This window comes from Leuciscus leuciscus, assembly GCF_965113295.1.
Source record: "Leuciscus leuciscus genome assembly, chromosome: 4".
Classification (NCBI taxonomy): Eukaryota; Metazoa; Chordata; class Actinopteri; order Cypriniformes; family Leuciscidae; genus Leuciscus; species Leuciscus leuciscus.
The window spans coordinates 41103956-41125426 of NC_138728.1; the positions used below are offsets into that span (position 1 = coordinate 41103956).

Consider the following 21471-nt stretch of genomic DNA (forward strand, 5'->3'; position numbering starts at 1 on the left):
AGGGGTGCCAATTATTATCAACAAGTGAATTCCGTTTTCTCCTTCACAAACCTTAGTTGATTCCAGTGGTAGATATGTTATTGTTTCAGGCCTTCTTTATGGTTTAAACATGACTCTGGCTAATATATACGCACCAAATTACGATGATTAAAATTTTCTTTAGAAAATATTCTCTCTACTCCCTGACCAAAACTCACACTATCTTATTATGTGAGGTGATTTTAATTGTTCTCTGAACCCTTCTCTAGACCGTTCATCCACTAAACCTGCCCAACCCTCTAAAACTGCAATTACACTTCAACCGTTTGTAACTACTTGTGGTCAAGCCGATGGCGTTTTTCATATCCCTCATATTACTCTCGTATTGATTACTTTTTCTTAGACAAGAAATTGTTGTCTAAAGTGAGGGCCTGTTCATATGGCAGCATTCTTATATCTGACCATGTTCCACTTTCACTTTCTCTTCAGTTTCAGGATAAGATGTTTGGTTCTCGAAGTTGGAGATTTAATTCTCTACTGCTCTCTGAGAAAGAATTTTGTGTTTCATTAAAAACCCAATTAGATATCTTTTTGGAGATAAACACCACCCCTGAGACCTCATCTTCCACAATTTGGGAATCTTTGAAAGCATATGCTCAAGTCATTTCATATTCAGCCTGTGTAAATAGACAACGAAGGATGAAGCTAGAAGAATTGTCTCTTGAAATTCTTCGGCTCGATTTGGCTTATGCAGCTTCTCCTGAAATTTACAAAAAGAGACTCAAATTTCAGTCTGATTTTAATGTTATCAACTCATCAGGCTGAAAAGTTATTGCTGAAGACTAAACATGCATTTTTTTGAGAATGGTGACAAGCCAAGTAAACTTCTTACATCAATCAGTCTTTTGAACGTAGATGTAAAGATACTGGGTAAAATTCTTGCAAAGTGTCTTGAGTTGATTTTACTGGCAATCATACACAACGACCAAACTAGTTTTATTCAAAACAGACTACGGTCTCAAAATATAAGAAGGGCATTGAATATAATTTATTCCTCTAATTCTCACCCATCAGAGGCTCTTCTGGATGCAGAGAAAGCCTTTGATCGGGTGGAATGGGATTACCTTTTCTGTGTGCTACAGAAATTCGGTTTTGGCAACACATTCATATCCTGGATAAAACTTTTATATTCCTCCCCAATATGTTCAGTATGTAATATTAGCGTAGACGCCATCCTTCTTATGATTTAACAAGCACATAAGGATTTATGGGAAGTGTTCCCAGTTTCAGCTGACCTAATCTATGCAGCCTAACATTGAATTATATAAGTCTATAATTTGTTATGTGTATAGGCCAAAGATATGTGTTTTTAGTCTAGATTAGACTCCATTAATAATGGCTGCCTGCCTCCAACCCTTCGTCAGTCTTGTATTTCTTTGATTTTGACAAATGCTTTTTGCATTGATAATTGAACCCTTGACAATTGCCATTCGTAGTGAGCCATACAGGGAATTAGGAGAGCTGGTGCTGTTCACAACATTTCTTTATAAAGCGATGATGTTGCTCTATATCTCTGATCCGGATGTTTCTTTACCCGAAGTTTTGAGAATTATTAATTCCTTTAGCCTCTTCTCCAGTTATGAATTGAATATAAATAAAAGTGAGTTATATCCAATACATTTTCCAATTTCTGATTTACCAACGAGTGCTTCAGTGTTTGAAGTTGCTTCCCATAGTTTTAAATATTTAGAATTAATATTTACACGTAAGTGTATAGATATTTTCAAGGCTAATTTTACCACGCTCCTCCAACGAGTGCAGAAAGATTTTACTCGCTGGTCGGCCCTTCCCCTTTCATTGGCTGGACGTGTGAATTCGGTGAAGATGAACGTGTTAACTAGATTTCTGTATTTATTTTAATGTGTCACAATTTTTATACCAAAATCTTTTTTTAAATCCCATCTCATCTTTTTTTTTGGATCAAAGGACCAGCCAGAATCCGTAGAGAAATACTTCAGAAACCAAAGCTTGAGGGTGGCCTGCCCTTCCTTATTTCTTATTTTACTACATTGTTCTGGTTTCAGAGTCATTTCGGGCTCAGTGACTGGGTCCCGGCTTGGATCGGTATTGAAGAGGGTTCCTGCTCCCCAGCCTCGCCTGCCGCACTATTGTGTGGTCCTCTTACTGCCATCATGCGCTGTCCTTACACCAATTCTATTGTCCGACAATTGTTACGGATATTTGGTCCCACTTCAGAACCCATTTCTGCCTTCAGTGCTTCCCAGTGTCTTCACCTATAAACCGTAACCCTTTATTCCCCCTGACTTAATGACAAAGCATTTAATATTTTGCAGAGAGCAGGAATTTCGGCTGTCAATGATATTTACATTGATAATGTTTTTTCCAGCTTTTTACAATTGAAACAAACATTCTCTCTCTTGTGCACAATTTTTGAGATATTTTCAGCTCAGAACATTTGTTAAATTCATTCCTTGACTTTCCGAATCTTCCAAAATCTTCGCTTTATCAGATTCTTGAAGTAGCCTTATATAAAAGGAGTGCATTGTCTACGATATACAGGCTGATTTCCTCCATCTCCACTTCCTCTCTCTCTTTTATTAGACAACAGTGGGAGTCGGATCTCTGTCTCACATTTGATGATGAGACTTGGAACCAGATCCGGATTCGTGTTCATACCTCTTCTATTTGTGCTCGTCACAGTCTTATCCAATTAAAATGTATTCATCATATTTACTGGACAAAAGTGACGTTGGCAAAAATTAAGCCTGGTGTTGATCCTCTCTGTGATCGTTGCCATCAGGCCCCTGCTGATTTATTACATATATTTTGAGTTATGTCCATCTTTAACTTCTTTTTGGCTATCAATCTTTAATTGTTTTTCTTCAGTGACAAAGAGACAGATTGAGCCTTGCTGGCTTGTCTGGAAATGCTGCAAAGGTTATGAGAGATGTTATGAGCTTCAGATATTTTTCACTATTATCCTGTATATGTATCCTGGTATTATTCTAAAAGTTCAATAAACAGATAAAAAAAAAGAAAGAAAGTTTTTAAGATATTTAACCTTCTGAGGTCGCCAAACGCGCCCCCGCGTTTTGCTGGATTTTCTTCACATTGTAGCACAATAAACTTAAATTACTCCGTCATTTATGGTCATACAGAAAAAAGAAATATAAAAAAATAATCTGTGATATTTCGACTTTTGTATGTGTCCACTCCATCGCGGTAAACTTTTTTTTCTTGAGCACGTCTATAAACTGAAACAAAACTCAGCGAATACTTGTCACACATTTATGAGCCATATACCATACACATTTAAGTGTGTACTTTTAAATGATCGGATTCAAACTGAAAACAAATATTCTCTGTTTAAGTAATTTGTATAAAACCAACAGGATGTCCAGTATCTCAAACGCTTGCTAATTACTTTTAATTCGACCACGCCCACTCGCGCAAAAGTGATTCACATGCAAATCGTCCACATGGAACGCGAACGCCCTTGTTACCTCAAACACAAAACACCAAAAAACTTCACAAGTCTCTGCTTTTCGTCGAGTTTGGAAGACACGTCTGAGCTTACATTGGATTTACCCCAGAAGAAGAAGAACGCGATTTGAAGACAAGAAAGATGTAAGGTAAGAAATTCTTACTTATTAGTTTATGGTATTGTTGCATAAACTTCACATTGCAGTTGAACTGTTGCTATATATATGGTGAATATTATACTATTTAGACCCGTGTTTACTGTTAAATACTGTTTGTGGATATCTGCTCAAACATAGATATGTATAACCATAATGTTTAATATTATGGAGCGCGATCGCGTTTGAATGTATCATATTTCTGAGCGTGCTGTGGGTTTGAATGTATCATATTTTGGAGCGCGATCGCGTTTGAATGTATCATATTTTGGAGCGCACTGTGGGTTTGAATGTATCATATTTTGGAGCGCGATCGCGTTTGAATGTATCATATTTTGGAGCGCGCTGTGGGTTTGAATGTATCATATTTTGGAGCACGATCGCGTTTGAATGTATCATATTTTGGAGCGCGATCGCGTTTGAAAGGAAAAATGCACCAAACATTAGGCTTTATGTTTTTACTATTATCTCATTTCATATCATCATAACGAATGGAAACATTTGAAGTAACATAAGATAATCAATATATTTTTCTCTAGCATTGTTACTGAAATCTTTTGGAAGATTTATAGGCTGCTATAGGTTATTGTTATTATTATTTTATGCAGTACTGCACATAGCTTGTGCCTACAAGGCACAACAAACATGGTGTTCATTATATTATATATTGTTGGAAACATTTGTGTGTGTGTGTGTGTGTGTGTGTATTCTGTGAATTTTAAAAAGCAATTTTTAACCAGAAAAATCTAAAATTTATTCCCAAAATCGTGCAGGCCTAGTTTCTCTTGATACCAGTATGTTCACTTTTTTTCTTTTCTTTCAGGGACCAGATGCAACTGAGTCCTGCTGACTTCAACATTCACATGAGTCTCTGTACATGAACATGGTAAAGTGAAAATCAAACACCTTGGAAATGAAAGGTATGTACAATGTTTTTAGGAATGGCATAAAGGTCTCTGTCTTTGGATCATTGTTTTCAATGTGCTCTTTTGTCATTTGTTGTGTATCTTTGGATTATGTTGTGTTGTAAATAAATCCAAACAATCTAAAAGCCATTCTTTTTTAAATCTCCTCATTCTTTGTGCAAGGTTGCTCTGAATGACAGGGCCTGATCGCTCCTAATAGGGCAGTTAGGGGAGTGTCTTTGTCTTTCTCAGGTGTTAAAGCCTTGCATATTAATGAGATGATCACGCCTCTTTGCATAAGGCTTTCTCACACAAAACACGTCTTAGAAATTTTAAATCAATATATTGTCCTATCTCAATGAGCGGTCAGGGTGATTTTCACATAGTTTTGGAGCAAATATTCTAGGCTACGTGATACAATTTTCAAAAGTCTTGTGAAGAAATAATCAGTATGGGTTTCATGGCCTTATTTCAGTGACAATTTTTTTGTATTTTCACAAACCACGCATAAATGTCATCATCTCAAAACTACAACCTTTTACACACATGCTGCTGATATATTATTGTAGCAGAGTTTGTGCTAAATACAGTGTAATAAGACTTTAGCCATGACAATGTCACAAGTAACAGAAATAAGCACAAATGTCAGAGCATGTCAGAACACCTCCAGGGCCAGAAAACAGCTCAGACCCCAGAGGGTTAAGGGAAATTAGGAATTTATTAGCAACTATAATTCATTGTAAATTAATGCATTTGAAATACTTTCAAATAATTATTTTGAAATATGCACACATTCGCTGTTATTTGTATGACTGTTAATGTTTCTTGTCTAAATGTAAATGATATATTTGAAAAAAAAAAAGTAATTTATTCTTAGATTCTTTTGGGAAACGCAGCCAAGATCAGTGTGTGATAGTAACGTCTGATTGCCAAACTAATGTCATGTGGACTGTTGCTGTATGTCTTTGTAGATTGTCTGGCTGTATGGTGACAGAGGAAGGCTGTCGTTATCTTTCTTCAGCTCTGAGTTCAAACCCCTCACACCTGAAAGAGCTGGATCTGAGCTACAATCACCCAGGAGATTCAGGAGTCAAGCTGCTCACTGATAAACTGGAGGATCCAAACTACAGCCTGGATAAACTCAAGTATGTAGAGCATGAAGAGTTGATTAAACAACTCCAAACACAGCATTTCAATCTTCACTTATTACTCACATTACTACATTTACAAACGTTCTCATTGAAAATGTACAGAGGTTTAGCTCAAGTTATGCTACGGGGCTGTTGAATGCTTCATTCTGATTGGCTGACGAACATTATAAGGCAGTGGTCTCAAACCGGTTCCACGGAGGGCCTAGTGTATGCAGGTTTTCTCCTTTACCTTGAACCAAACTGATTGAGTAGGTCACTAATTGGTTAAGATCTCCCCTCACCTGGTAGTCTAGGTCTTAATTGGGCACTAATTGAAGGGAAAGACCAAAAACCTGCATACACTAGGCCCTCCGTGGAACCGGTTTGAGAACTCTGTTATAAGTTGTGCAATAATTTACAGTAAACGCACAGGTAAAGTAGTTCTAGGCAGGTACTGACTGCATTACAGTTCCATATCACTTTTCAAAATGATTTCAGTTATTTCAGCGGTCCTGACAGCCTACAACAGCAAAAGAACCAAAACCCACAAAGACAAAGAAAATATAACAAACAACAGGATATTAATCACAAACCATTTCCATGATTTTCTTACAAAATAATTTTTTATTCACTTTATCCCGCTCTCCCATAAAAACGCACAAACACAGTACACACACACACACTCATACAAGTGCACAGAAATTTGTTGTCAGCGCTGCTCTGCGGTTTCATCAGTAAAATAGTTTTGCAACTTATGAAGTATGTCTGAAAGGGGGACTGTGTTAGGTGAGGTCCAGTGGGTGACGCATGTGTACATACCCGACTTTTCTTATTTCAAAATATATTAATTGGCATTTTGAACAGATACAACATCTTGTATATCGTCGCTGTCGGGTGGAATCCTCGTATCTCCAAAACCAATATTTTTCAGGAAATAAAAAAACCCGCATATTTTTTGAGTTATTAAACATTGTATCGTTAAAGTTGGTATTATACCTTATATTGCTATCATATACTGTTGTGTACCAACATTAACACAACATTTCCCCAAAATCATGTTTAAATGGAGATACGAGAATTATGACTTGGGAGCGGGGAGATACGAGGTTACGCTGTCATTGATTAGAATGGAACGGACACAGACGTCGCTGCAGTCAGCAATTGTGCATCAAAGTCTGCGGTCGCGTTGAGCCTTTTGACAAGAGACAATACTTTAGGAGCTAATCAAAGCTAATGATTGTGGTTACATACATCTTCCTAAACTCTATTTTAAACGTTTAAGAGCTATGAGTGATGCAATACCAAAATAAAACGATAAACAGGCTGTCTAATAGGTGGAAATTAATCTGCACGCAAAGTCGCCGGTCGCGTTGAGCCTTTTGACAAGAGAAAAGGCTTCAATAGTTACAAAAAACTAACGACTGTGGTAACATACATCTTCCTAAACTCTATTTTAAAGCTTTAAGAGCTATGAGTGATGAAATACAAAAAACGATGAGGTGACTAGGCTGTCTAATAGGCGGAAATTAGCCTAATCTGCACGCAAACTTACCTCCGTGGCTCACGGGCTTCTTTCTGCACCAAAGCATTACAGCTATCGATTTTTAACAAAACAGGCCTACTCAAATGACTCTAACCTAACTATTTTCACTCGTTATTGTATAAAAAACAGACAAGAATTATCCAAAGATAGGCTTACTTGGCGCCATTAGACAGCCCTTTTTTCTCCCATAAATAAAAACTTGCTACTATTTTACAAGCACAGTGCCAAGAGAGGCATAGTCTAGTAGCCAAACAGCTGAACTTCGAGTCAGTAAAATATTAATAAAAACAATAATTTTAATGGTGGTATTCATTCATCAATATCCAAAACATTCAATTTAATTCAAGTATTATATCAGATACATTTAAAAACTTCAATGCACATGTATAAGTCTAGTATTAATAAGCCTAGTAAAAAGTAGATGATACATAAATAATAAATAACTGATATTATAGTTTAACAGATTAACAGTCAATATGACTGCAATGTAACAACACGCACAGAACCTCACAGATACATGCACACAGACAAGGCTTGCTTTACTAAGCACATTACTGAGTGTATTTGTGTTTGTGAGTAGGGTGAGCCCTTGTCTGTGTGCGTTTATCTGTGAGGCTCTGTGTGTGTTGTTACATTGCAGTCATATTGACTGTTAAAGGGATAGTTCACTTCAAATATATAGGGATAGTCACACTTCATATATTCACCCTTAAGTTGTTTCAAACCTGTATGAGTTTCTTTCTTCTGCTGAACACAAAGGAAGATATTTTGAAGAATGTCAGTAACCAAACAGTTAACTGGATCCATTGACTTCCATAGTAGGAAAAAAATATATACCATGGAAGTCAGTGGGTCCAGTTAACTGTTTGGTTACTGACATTCTTCTAAATATCTTCCTTTGTGTTCAGCAGAAGAAAGAAACTCACCAAGTTTCAAGTTTCTAAGCTAGTGAAGCAAATTGTTGTAAAAGCTGTGAAAGTCCTTTGGGATGACTTCCTTCAGGTCTTGGAGGTGTTTGAATTTCAGCTCTTTGATCTTCAGGCGGTCTGAATAGAGTGGGGTGACTGTGTGGCTGTCTGAGGTGGAGTTTCGGAGTTGGTGACTTGGATGTGGATGCCAGTCATCAGAGTGGTTGATTTTGAAGTCCATCGTTCCATTGTTGTTGTACCTAATAGCACAAAATATAATACAACAACATAATCACTGTAAGATTTCATAAAATAATAATCAACATCATAATATCACTCCCTCCAGGAAATAAACGACACCATGGTTCTGGTTACTGATGGATTTATTGCTCTTGTCATCCTTTTCTCCGCCATCACATTCACCATCAATGAAATCCACCGTCAAACTACAGTATGACAATGTAAAAGATAATCACGTTCACATACACTATTAAAGAGGTAAATACAAATACACTCGGGAAATACAAACGTAATACACATACCTCGCTGGCTGCACATAACCAAGAGGGAATGAGCTCACTTGAAAATACCCGTTTCAAAAAACAAAAAATAAAAAATATCTTTACTTCACTCAAACCACGAGTAACTCTTTTAATCCACACACGGAGAATAACTTTTCCTGTTGCACCTTTTTAAAAGTGTCAGAGTGCAACGCAAAATGTACTTTAGTTCCTAGTTAACATCGACACTCAATATTCATGAATGGATTAAACAAATATAACAAAAACATGTTAAATAACAGAAATAATATGTATAGCAGTTATACTCCCACCAAATGACTATTTTGTCATTTCACCTTCAGAATTGAAACCTTTTCACACCTTAATTTCAACCATATAGTATGCCTTAACCCTCTGGGGACCAAAAACGCGCCCGCGCGTTTTGCTCGTTTTTTTTTTTAGCAATGAAAAATAAACACAAAATGCTCTGTTAATTTTGATCTTTCATTTTCGTGTAATACATCAATCGATCCTGTTCAGTTTCTATTTTTTTTCTGTATACTCACAATACAAATAAAGTGTTTTGCTTTTTGACAAATAAAGAAAAACTAACATGATGCTATTTCTGCCTTCTCTCTGTCAGTAAACTCCCATTTGAAACGCGTTCGAAAATTATCTATAACTCCGCGAAAATTCAGTCAAACAGGCAAACAGACCCACGGGCATAAAGCTTGAGATCGCAGCTTTTAAATGAAGTAATTTATATAAAAAACAAATATTATCAGCTTCTGTAATCTGTATAAAAAGAGAGCGACTCCAGTTGAGCTCATTAGGAGCCATTCAAAAGTCATTTGACCACGCCCCGGAGAGCGCGTGCTATTCAAACGCAAATTCTGAGAACCATTTCAGTCTGTGAAACGCCCCCACATCAGCTGTAAACAAAGAGGCATAATATAGCCTACCTTATGGAGAAAATTTTCCGTGCTGATATGAGGAGCAGATCCCGCTGAGGAGTGAGGTAGGCTAAGTTATCCTTTCTCAAGTGTTAATGTGGAATAACGTTATGGAATAACGTTGTAGGCTTATGTAAACAAAAAGATGAATCGCGTTTCTATAATATGAATAGCGTTTCTGTGAGATGAATGAAGGGTACATATTTGTAAAGACTGTTTAGCCTAAATATGAATCGCGCGTCTGTGTGTGAAAGAATAAACTGCTTTTACAGTTACAGTTACTGCGTTACAGTCAGGCGAAGTATGAAAGACAACATTTTGTTGACTAGATTTGGGTACAGTTTTTACTGTAGAATATACTGTCACATCAAATAAGCTTTTCTGCTCATATATATAAAATACTATTTTGTCAAAAATAAAGTCATAGACTAAGATGTTCCAATGTTGGCTATATTCAAACTAATGAATACATATGATAAAATGTAGGCCTATAATCTTTTTTTTTTTTTTTTACAAAGAAAGAGTACTTTTTTTGCAGAAATATTGCTGAAATTGTAATTATTGTTGTAATTGTAACCTTTTTAATAAAATAGCAAAACATATTTACAAGATAGATGTAAGCAAAATCTTAAATGGTCAATATAAGTCTTCTTCTAAATATATAGGCTATTTTGTCCTTGCATTGTGGCTCAGTCAGTGTCACACCTGAATGAATGGCTAATTATGCAGAGTCATTATGCAGAGTGGGTGGGACTGGGTAATCTAAGGTGTAAACTACTCCTCCCCCTCGCATATTGGCTTTCCAAGCAAAACCTGTTTTACACCATTTAAATCAATGTATTTTTTTTTTGTGAACGATAAAGCAAGACTATTTTCACATAATTTTGAAGCTAGAACTCCAAGAGAAAACATCCATTAGTCAAAAGTCTTGTGGGCACATATTTTGTATGAGTTTTGTGGTCTTATTTCAGCAACTTTCATTTTTATTTTTTTAAATAACCACGCATAAACATTATTCTCTTAAAAATACAAACATCTACATACATGTTGCTCGCATATTATGGTAGGCCTGTTTGTGCTATATAGAGTGAATTTACACCTTTGCCATTAACATGTTTATAAATAACTGAAAAAAGCACAAATGTCAGAGCATGTCAGAACATCTCAAGGGCCCCAAAAACAGCTTGGTCCCCAGAGGGTTAAACATTACAGCAACAAAATGCTGTATTCATGAAATGGCAACCATAACCTTTATTCTGCCTCAAGCAGTAAAACTGTCTTTTGTACAGGCCTATCAAGGTAGACTGGCTTGGAAATGCGTTTTCCTTGGCTGTCTAAGGTCGAGTCACTAATTAACAGTTTCACCTTTCGAACCTTTCCATCAGTGCTCGGATACACCTCTGTCACCCTTGCCAATCTCCATTGGTTACGTGGAGAACTGTCCTCCTGCAGGATGACAATGTCGTTAACCTTCGTATTTCTCTTCTCTTTCTGCCATATTTGTCTTTGCTGAAGATTAAGGAGATATTCCTTCTTCCACCTTGTCCAAAATTCGTTTGTCAAAAACTGCACCTGGCGCCATCTCTTGCGCAAGTATAGATCCTGACTCACAAACTCACCTGGAGGTGGGAATATTATGTTAGACTTCATCATAAGAATATGATTGGGCGTGAGAGGTTCAAGGCTTGTTGGGTCATTTAAATGCTCGGTTGTCAGAGGTCTGTTATTTATAATAGCCATCACTTCATACAGAAAGGTTCTGAGTGAGGCACTGTCGAGTCGTTTAGCAGACTGGTCAAGGATTGCGGTTAAAACACTTCTGATTGTCCTTATCTGTCTCTCCCATACGCCTCCCATGTGGCTTGATGATGGGAAGTTCATTATGAACTCACATCCGTGTTCCTTTAACTGTTTATGATCCAAATTCTTCATTGCATTCATGAACTCTCCTCTTGCACCTACGAAGTTAGTGCCTTGATCACATCTCAACTGTCTTACATGTCCGCGTATCGCGATGAATGCACGCAATGCGTTGATAAAGGCATCAGCAGTGAGGTCATCAAGCATTTCAATATGTATGGCTCTAGAGCACATACAGGTGAAAATAAGACCATATTTCTTTAGTTCCTTTCTTGCTTCCTTCACATAGAACGGTCCAAAGCAATCTATGCCACAATATGTGAAAGGAGGTGTCATTTCCATTCTTTCCTCTGGCAAATCTGCCATTTTTGGATCTTGTGTGTTCCTTCTGTACTTTCTGCATGTTGTGCACTTGTAAATATGTGAGGCAACTGCACTGCTGCATCCTATGACCCATACTCCATTGGATCGCAATTCGTTGGCAGTTATTCCTCTTCCTTGATGATGCACCCTTTCATGGTAGTGCTTAATAAGCAACGATGATACATGACTCTTATTTGGCACAATGGCAGGATGCTTGACATGTGGATGAAGAACAGATCTTGTCAAACGTCCTCCAACCCTAAGCACACCATGCTCATCTACAAACGGACTCAGTTTGTGTAGTTTGTTTACTTTGTCTTTGGGTTTTACTTCTTTGCCTTGCTTTATACCTCTGATTTCACTGCTGAATGCTTCCCTCTGAACCAACTTGATTATAAACAGCTCTGCTTCCTTTCTTTCCTCAATACTTGTAGCTCCACTAACCTTATCTTTGATGCCCTTGATCTGCTTAGCATGGCGTTTTAGAAGAGCGATAGCCTTGACAGCTCTTTTCCAGCCAGAGAACTTTGTTAGGCGGTCTAACAATGACCTCTCCTCCTTCACCTTGGTGTTGAGTACCAGGGCCTTTCGAAGTTCCGGATCATCATCATAGACTTCTCCCACCATAGCATCTCCTCTGGGTAGCTCTCTTTCCCATAAAAAAATCTGGGCCAGTGAACCAATTTGAAGCAACAAGCTGATCTGCGGAGAGACCTCTCGACGCATGATCCGCAGGATTATCTTCAGACTTTACAAAGTGCCATTGTTCAGGATCTGTAGTGGACTTGATTCTTTGGATTCTGTTCGCTACAAACACATGAAACCGTCTGGCATCATTGTTTATATAGCCGAGGACGACCTTTGAGTCAGTCCAAAAATGTTCTTGAAGACCCTCTATTTCCAGCTCATTTCTGAGCATAACACTTGTTCTTGCTGCTACAACTGCAGCCGACAACTCAAGCCGTGGCACTGTGGTTACTTTGGTAGGAGCAACTCGTGCTTTTCCCATGACTAGAGTGCAGTGAACATCTCCCTTGACGTCGACTGCTCTGAGGTAAGTACATTGCCCATAACCGATGACGCTTGCATCTGAGAAGTGGTGAAGTTCGTACTGCTTGACATCCTTGAAGTTATCTGGGATATAGCACCTTCTGATCCTTACATTAGATAAGTTTCGAAGATCTTGTAGCCAGATTTCCCACTGTGCTCTCAGCTCCTGTGGGAGTGGTTCATCCCAAGTTACTTTGTCTCGACACAGTTGTTGTAGGATCTGCTTTCCACGGAGAATAAAAGGCGCTACGAACCCCAATGGATCATAGATGGAAGCTACTGTAGAAAGTACTCCTCTTCTGGTATTTGGGTGTTCCTTGACAGTCACTCTGAACTGGAAGTCATCAGAGGATACACACCATAGAACGCCAAGAGCTCTTTCCACGAGTGGCTCTCCCAAAGCCATATCCATGTCTTTGACACTTTCAGCACACTCGTCCTTCGGTATTGATTTCAATACCTTCTTGCTGTTGGAGATAAATTTGTGTAGTCTAAGCTTGCCTATGCTGCAAAGCTCTCTCGCTTCCTTAATCAATTGGATTGCTTCAGCGTCAGATGTTGCGCACACCAGTCCATCGTCAACATAAAAATTCCTTTGGATAAACTTAACAGTGCTTGGATTAAATTTATCCTGACCTTGAGCGGCTAGATGCTTAAGTCCAAAATTGGCACATCCAGGTGAGGAGGCTGCCCCAAATAGGTGGACCTTCATCCGAAAAATTGAGGGTGGAGACTCTAGATCACCGTTCTCCCACCATAAGAACCTTAGGTAGTCTTGGTGCTCAGGCCTTACATGGAACTGGTGAAATTTTTTTTCCACATCACACATGATGGCAATCGGGCCTTTGCGAAACCTACAAAGAACTTCCACCAAGGTGTTTGTGAGCTCTGGACCAGTAAGAAGTTGGTCATTTAGTGACGTTGCTTGGAACCTTGCTGAGCAATCAAAAACCACTCGTATCTTCCCAGGCTTTTGGGGGTGGTATACGCCATGGTGGGGAATATACCAGACTGGTTGATTGTCCAGCTCTTCTTCAGGGACCTTTTCTGCGTCGCCACGAGCAATGATGTCTTTCATAAACCCCAAGTAGTCAGTGCAGTATTGCTGGTCTCTCCTGAGCTTTCGTTCCAAGGACATTAGACGTTGAACAGCACATGATTTATTATTTGGTAGATTTGGTCTTTCTTGTTTGAAAAGTAAGGGCATTTCAAAATGACCGTCTTGCTTCTGTCTGATTCCGTCTTTCAGTTTAGCCAAGAAGTGAAGATCTTGAGAGAAGGTTGTCTCTTCTCCACCTCTCTCACTGAAATCAGATTCCAACATCTTAATTATGTCATCTGGAGAGAACATTTCACTGACCTGGGTATTGCAAACATAGTGGACTTCTCCTTTAAGCTTGACCATTGCATTCACTTCAGGCGTGACTTGTTTTACGATGATGCGGTGACTTACTCCAATTGCATCACCGTAGTGTTCACCTGGGTCACCATAACTCACTATACTCCAACCTAAGTCAGTCTTCTGAGCAAATGGCTGGCTTTCCTCTCCACAAACAACTTCTCGTGGCATTAGAGCTTGTGGGCAATTGTACCCAATCAACAGACCAATTTCACAATCCTTTTGAGGTGCGATGTGGTCAGCAAGATGCTCCAAATGAGGCCATGCCTTTGCCGTCTCAGGCACTGGGATGTGTGTGCGATTAGCAGGGATGAAGTCACGAGTGTAAACTGTCGGCACTGTTAACTTCTTGGAGGAAAATAGGCCCCTTATTTGTAGGCTATTAAGTCTTTTACAGTGAATGATCGTCCCCTTTGACGACATCGTAGATAGTTTTAACTTCACTTGTTCAGTGTTTGTATCAAGAACATCTGCCACTTCATCAAGAATGAATGAAGAGTCACTCTGTGTATCTAACAGAGCATAGACGAGAACTTCCTTGTCTGGATCACTTGGCGTTGACACATAGACAGGTACTATTGCCGACGTCTGTGTACTATTAGTATCTTGCACAACTCTGTTAGAGGTTGTTTCCTTTGTGACGTCTTGTGGTTGAGTTCTTTCCTTAGATTGTTCTTTCTTTAGTTCATGGTCCCTTTTTGAACGTTCTTCGTGCAGGCATGTGGTGTGCCTCTTTGAGCATGAATCGCAGACCATCCGGTTACTGCAGCTCTTAGACTGGTGGCCAGGGCTCAAACAGCCGAAGCACAGTTTTTCACTTTGTATAAATTTTACGCGGTCAGCAACTGGCTTCTCTCTTAATTTGTAGCACTTGTGTAAGCTGTGTCCTGGTTTTTTACAAAACACACATGTGACTATTTTCCTTTCACTGGTGTTTGTTGTGAAGATCTTGGCACCTACGGTTTGGTTCTTGGAGGTCATAATGTTCTGGCTCCTGATCTTTGCTTTATCAGACTCACTTTGCCGTAATGCATGGGAGGATGTAATGGGGTTGCAAGCGATGCTAGCCTCCATTGAAAGGAACGTCACAAAATAACTGAAGTTTGGGAACCTTCCGTGTTCAAGTAAATATTGTGTGGCTGTTCGGTTCCATCCGGAGCTTAACCAGTCAGGTAACTTGGCAGTAAGTTTTTGATTCTCAATTCCATCATTAAGAATGTGGAGACTTTCATTGTTAGCCATAGCGCTTTCGCAACTGTGTAAAAGGTCTACAAATTTCCTCAACTCAGCACTCTCTCTTGAAGCTATTTTTGGCCATGCATGTAGTTTGTCTCGGAAAGCCTTGGCAATTACAAAGGGTTGGCCATATCTTTCATTGAGCAGGTCCCATGCTGCATTGTATGAAACTTCTGAACCAGCCAGAAAATGACCTTCTAAGGCTTCTCTAGCAGCTCCTCTGACATATTTTTGAAGGAAGAAAACTTTCTCTGCGGTTGGAATATTCTTTTTCTCTATAAGTGTCTGAAAGGATGATTTCCAATGATTAAACTTGAGTGGATCTCCACTAAAGATTGAAGGCTCTGGAATGGGTAGCCTGTTTGCCGTCATAGCTTCAGCTAAGACCTTCACCAGCTCTCGCATGTCATTTTGGAGTTCACTTCTTGGAGTCACATCTTTGAGCGATGGTGGATGCTTGATTGATTATCTGCATATCTGTAGGCAACTCAGCTTTAAAGTTTTGTGGTACAAAGTCTTGGGTTGGATAGAGCTCATTTGCATTGTACACTTGAAGCTTTGCTTTGGCTGCATTAAGCCTCTTCAACTCTTCCAAACGCTCAAGCTCTCTTTTCAAATTTTCAACTGACCTTTTTCTTGCAGCATTCTCTTCATGCTGTCTCTTTAACCCTCTAGGGTCTGAGCTGTTTTCTGGGCCCTGGAGGTGTTCTGACATGCTCTGACATTTGTGTTTTTTTCTGTTACTTGTGACATTTTCATGGCTAAAGTCTAATTACACTGTATTCAGCACAAACTCTGCTACAATAATATATCAGCAGCATGTATGTAAAAGTTTGTAGTTTTGAGATAATGACATTTATGCGTGGTTTGTGAAAATACAAAAAAAAATTCTCACTGAAATAAGGCCATGAAACCCATACTGATTATTTCTTCACAAGACTTTTGAAAATTGTATGACGTAGCCTAGAATATTTGCTCCAAAACTATGTGAAAATCACCCTGACTGCTCATTCAGATAAGACAATATATTGATTTTAAATTTCTAAGACGTGTTTTGTGTGAAAAAGCCTTATGCGAAAAGGCGTGATCATCTCATGAATATGTAAGCCTTCAACACCTGAGAAAGACAAAGACACTCCCCTAACTGCCCTATTAGGAGCGATCAGGCCCTGTCATTCAGAGCAACCTTGCACAAAGAATGAGGAGATTTAAAAAAGAATGGCTTTTAGATTGTTTGGATTTATTTACAACACAACATAATCCAAAAATACACAACAAATAACAAAAGAGCACATTGAAAACAATGATCCAAAGACAGAGACCTTTGTGCCATTCCTAAAAACATTGTACATACCTTTCATTTCCAAGGTGTTTGATTTTCACTTTACCATGTTCATATACAGAGACTCATGTGAATGTTGAAGTCAGCAGGACTCAGTTGCATCTGGTCCCTGAAAGAAAAAGGAAAAAAAAGAAAAAACTGTGAACATACTGATATCAAGAGAAACTATAGGGCTGCACGATTTTGGGTATAGATTTTAGATTTTTCTGGTTAAAATTTATTTTTAAAATTCACAGAATACACACACACACACACACACACACACACACACACACACACACACACACACGTTTCCAACAATATATAATGAACACCAGGTTTGTTGTGCCTTGTAGGCATAGGCTACGCAGTGCTGCATAAAATAATAATAACAATAAATTAAATCTTCCAAAAGATTTCAAGAACAACTACGCTAGAGAAAAATATATTGATTATCATATGTTACTTCAAATGTTTCCATTCGTTATGATGATATGAAATGAGATAATAGTAAAAACATAAAGCCTAATGTTTGGTGCATTTTTCCTTTCAAACGCAATCGCGCTCCAAAATATGATACATTCAAACGCACAGCGCGCTCCAAAATATGATACATTCAAACGCACAGCGCGCTCCAAAATATGATACATTCAAACCCACTGCGCGCTCCAAAATATGATACATTCAAACCCACAGCGCGCTCCAAAATATGATACATTCAAACGCCATCGCGCTCCAAAATATTAAACATTATGGTTATACATATCTATGTTTGAGCAGATATCCACAAACAGTATTTAACCCTCTGGGGACCAAGCTGTTTTTGGGGCCCTTGAGATGTTCTGACATGCTCTGACATTTGTGCTTTTTTCAGTTATTTATAAACATGTTAATGGCAAAGGTGTAAATTCACTCTATATAGCACAAACAGGCCTACCATAATATGCGAGCAACATGTATGTAGATGTTTGTATTTTTAAGAGAATAATGTTTATGCGTGGTTATTTAAAAAAATTAAAATGAAAGTTGCTGAAATAAGACCACAAAACTCATACAAAATATGTGCCCACAAGACTTTTGACTAATGGATGTTTTCTCTTGGAGTTCTAGCTTCAAAATTATGTGAAAATAGTCTTGCTTTATCGTTCACAAAAAAAAAATACATTGATTTAAATGGTGTAAAACAGGTTTTGCTTGGAAAGCCAATATGCGAGGGGGAGGAGTAGTTTACACCTTAGATTACCCAGTCCCACCCACTCTGCATAATGACTCTGCATAATTAGCCATTCATTCAGGTGTGACACTGACTGAGCCACAATGCAAGGACAAAATAGCCTATATATTTAGAAGAAGACTTATATTGACCATTTAAGATTTTGCTTACATCTATCTTGTAAATATGTTTTGCTATTTTATTAAAAAGGTTACAATTACAACAATAATTACAATTTCAGCAATATTTCTGCAAAAAAAGTACTCTTTCTTTGTAAAAAAAAAAAAAAAAAAGATTATAGGCCTACATTTTATCATATGTATTCATTAGTTTGAATATAGCCAACATTGGAACATCTTAGTCTATGACTTTATTTTTGACAAAATAGTATTTTATATATATGAGCAGAAAAGCTTATTTGATGTGACAGTATATTCTACAGTAAAAACTGTACCCAAATCTAGTCAACAAAATATTGTCTTTCATACTTCGCCTGACTGTAACGTTGTTTCCCTATCGTCCGGTCACTACGACGTACGTCGTGGTGAACGACGAATAGGAATCTCGCTAGAGAGGCCAATCTACTTCGAGTGAAACTAAAACAAGCCAATACACATTGGCGTGCAATCATTTGCATCAGCTGCGCAGCCTCGCAGCGCGGGTATTTAATGAGCAGCTGGTGTGATTGCACTTCAGCTTTTTGCTTCGGAGCCAAGCACTTCGATGCGTCTTCTGAGAGTGATATCAGACGAGCCGTTGGATCTCTCTTTCGGTGCGGGTGTAAGAACACGGCAGCGGGGACAGTCTTCTCTTTGTGTTTGTTTGTTTTTCTGTGTTTTGTCCGGTAAAAACTGAGCAAACAAAAAGCTGTTCTTACAGCTGGTAAGGTGCGCCGTTGAGCGCTCAAAGGCTGTTGTCACAGCTGGTAAGACAGCGAGAAGAGAGAGAGCGCACAGACGGGTGCACATTCCCGTCTGTGTTCGCAGTGTCTGTTCCCCCTGTGTGTTTCAGCACCAGTGAGAGCAGTCCCTAAAAGAGCTTACACAGATAGAGAGCGTCTTTTTCAAGTGAGAAAAAATGACTTTCTATCTGTGTGTTTCTGGATGCGGTCGTTACCTGGGCTCACAGGATGGTCACAAACGCTGCCTCGTGTGTCTGGGCATTAAACACGCTGAGGCAGCGTTTGTGGATGAGTCATGTACCCATTGTGGGAAGATGACCATCGCGGAGCTGCGGTCGAGACTCACGTTCCTGCAAAGGGGCGGAGTCCCCGTGCCGCTGCCTCGATCCAATCCTCCTCAGAGGGTTGCTTCGGGCAGTGACGTGGGTGACCTGAGGATCACGGTGAGCGCGTCTCCTTCGGGGAACCAACCCCCTAGGAGCCCTCACCCCTCTCATGCTCCGCAGCCAGTTGAGCCCCCATTGGAGAAAGCTGGACCATCCTCGCGGTGTGTACCGGTTGTCTCCTTTGGGGCTCCCTGTGAGGATCAGATGTCGATCGCGGCATCGGAGGGTGGGTCAGATGTCTCTGCGGATGACGACTCAGCGCCGTTACCTCCTTCGGGTGTGTCAACGATGCCTGAGACGGACCCGGAGATGATGGCCATGCTTTCCCGGGCCGCCAACGGGGTCGGGCTCGTGTGGAATCCTCCACCGTGTCCCGAACCCTCGAGGTTGGACGATTGGTATCTCGGGGTGGCGCGCGCTGGTTCTCAGCAACCCACCCCAGTGCCTTTCTTCCCGGAAGTGCATGAGGAGCTTACGGGGGCGTGGACGGCACCTTTCACTGCCAGAAACCGTTCCGGTGGCTCCTCCTCCCTCACCACCCTTGATGGCGGGGCAGCTAAGGGATACACGCGCATCCCGCCAGTGGAACGGGCCGTTGCTATGCAACTGTGCCCTAACTCCACTTGGCGCGGAGAACCGTGTCTCCCTTCACGGGCCTGTAAGTACTCGTCGGATCTAACCGGCAAGGCTTACAAGGCCTGTGGGGAAGCTGCCTCTGCCATGCACGCCATGGCGTTGCTGCAGGTTCATCAGGCCAAGGCACTGAAGAACCTGCACGAGGGTGGTCATGATCCCCAAGTTCTTCAGGAACTTCGTATCGCGACGGACCTCGCGCTTCGTGCGACGAAGGTGACCGCGCGGTCGGTGGGTCGTGCGATGTCCACCATGGTGGTCCAGGAACGCCATCTCTGGCTGTGTCTGGCGGACATGCGGGAGACTGACAAGCTCCGGTTCCTTAACGCCCCCGTGTCCCAGACCGGCCTCTTCGGCGACGCGGTCGAGAATTTCGCCCAGCAGTTCTCGGCTGTACAAAAGCAGACTGAGGCCATCCGTCACATCCTGCCGCGGCGGCCAGCTGCTGCTCCCACCCCTCCGTCTGCGGCTCCTCAGTCTGCTCGTCGCCGAGGGCGGCCTCCTGCGTCTGCCCCTGCTCCCGCGCCGCCGCAGCAGCCTCCATCTAAACGGCGCCGTGGAGCCAGTCGCAGGCGGGCCGCCCCGCCCGTCCAGGACCCCGCTAAGAAGGGCGGCAAAGCCAGGAGCAAGCGGCCCTAGGACGGGCGACCCAGAGATGGCAGGGACTGCTCTCCAGGAGACGATGACCGCATCGCTCCATCCCCCGGAAGAGGGCCGGGTGGAAAATCCTTGTTTTCCTTTTGTTTTTGTTCCGCCGCTGGCCTCAAAACCAGCGGTACCCAAATTTTCAATAAAAGAGCAGTTTCTTACATCTCTGGGTCCGAAGAGGGCCCGGAGAGCAGTGGGGGGAGAGAATCCTCACCACTCTCATCCGCCTCTTCTATCGCCAGCAGGCAGCAGTGTGCAGTTCGAGGACGCAACCAAGCCGCCTCCTGCACCTCCGGCCTCGTGGAATCAGGTAAGTGTTGCACAGCACACTCAGACTCCGCTACGGGCTGCCTCCCAGAGAGAGCCTCCCGAGTCGAGCCCCTGTGTTCCACCTCGCTGCCCCACTCCGGGTACGCCTACGGTCCCTTTGGTCCCGCTTGTACGGTCTCTGCGAGCCTGGTTAGCGCTCCCCAGTCCGTCTCGCTGGCTCATTCGGACCATCAGGCTCGGCTATGCGATTCAGTTCGCCCGGCGTCCCCCCAAGTTTCGGGCCATCCACTCCACTACAGTGAGAGCAGCCGATGCCCATGTCTTGCGCGCGGAGATTGCAGTCCTACTGGCGAAGGACGCGATAGAGCCGGTCCCTCCAGCCGATATGAGGTCAGGGCACTACAGTCCCTACTTCATTGTACCCAAGAAAGGTGGTGGGTTACGACCGATCTTGGACCTGCGAGTTTTGAATCGGAGCCTTCACAAGCTACCGTTCAAAATGCTTACGCAGAAACGCATTTTCGAATGCATCCGTCCCCAGGATTGGTTTGCAGCGATCGACCTGAAGGACGCGTACTTTCATGTCTCGATTCTTCCTCGACACAGGCCGTTTC

The 21471-nt window shown here is 41.0% G+C and overlaps 2 protein-coding genes and 1 long non-coding RNA gene across 5 annotated transcripts in view; 2 read left to right on the forward strand and 1 right to left on the reverse strand.

Moving 5' to 3' along the window:
- Positions 1 to 21471, forward strand: part of LOC309496074 (uncharacterized protein) — a 176959-nt gene that overhangs the window by 79240 nt on the left and 76248 nt on the right. The window lies entirely within an intron of this gene.
- Positions 1 to 21471, forward strand: part of LOC309496041 (NLR family CARD domain-containing protein 3-like) — a 112055-nt gene that overhangs the window by 65325 nt on the left and 25259 nt on the right. For all 3 annotated transcript variants that reach the window (XM_082165970.1, XM_082165972.1, XM_082165971.1), the window contains one exon: positions 5515 to 5688. In XM_082165970.1, the coding sequence (XP_082022096.1) occupies positions 5515 to 5688 (174 nt within the window). The remainder of the gene's footprint in view (positions 1 to 5514; positions 5689 to 21471) is intronic.
- Positions 8451 to 12184, reverse strand: LOC309496192. The gene is made up of 3 exons (XR_014205048.1): positions 10783 to 12184; positions 8667 to 9036; positions 8451 to 8570 (listed from the first exon to the last, which is right to left on the reverse strand). It is a non-coding gene; the product is annotated as an uncharacterized lncRNA (long non-coding RNA).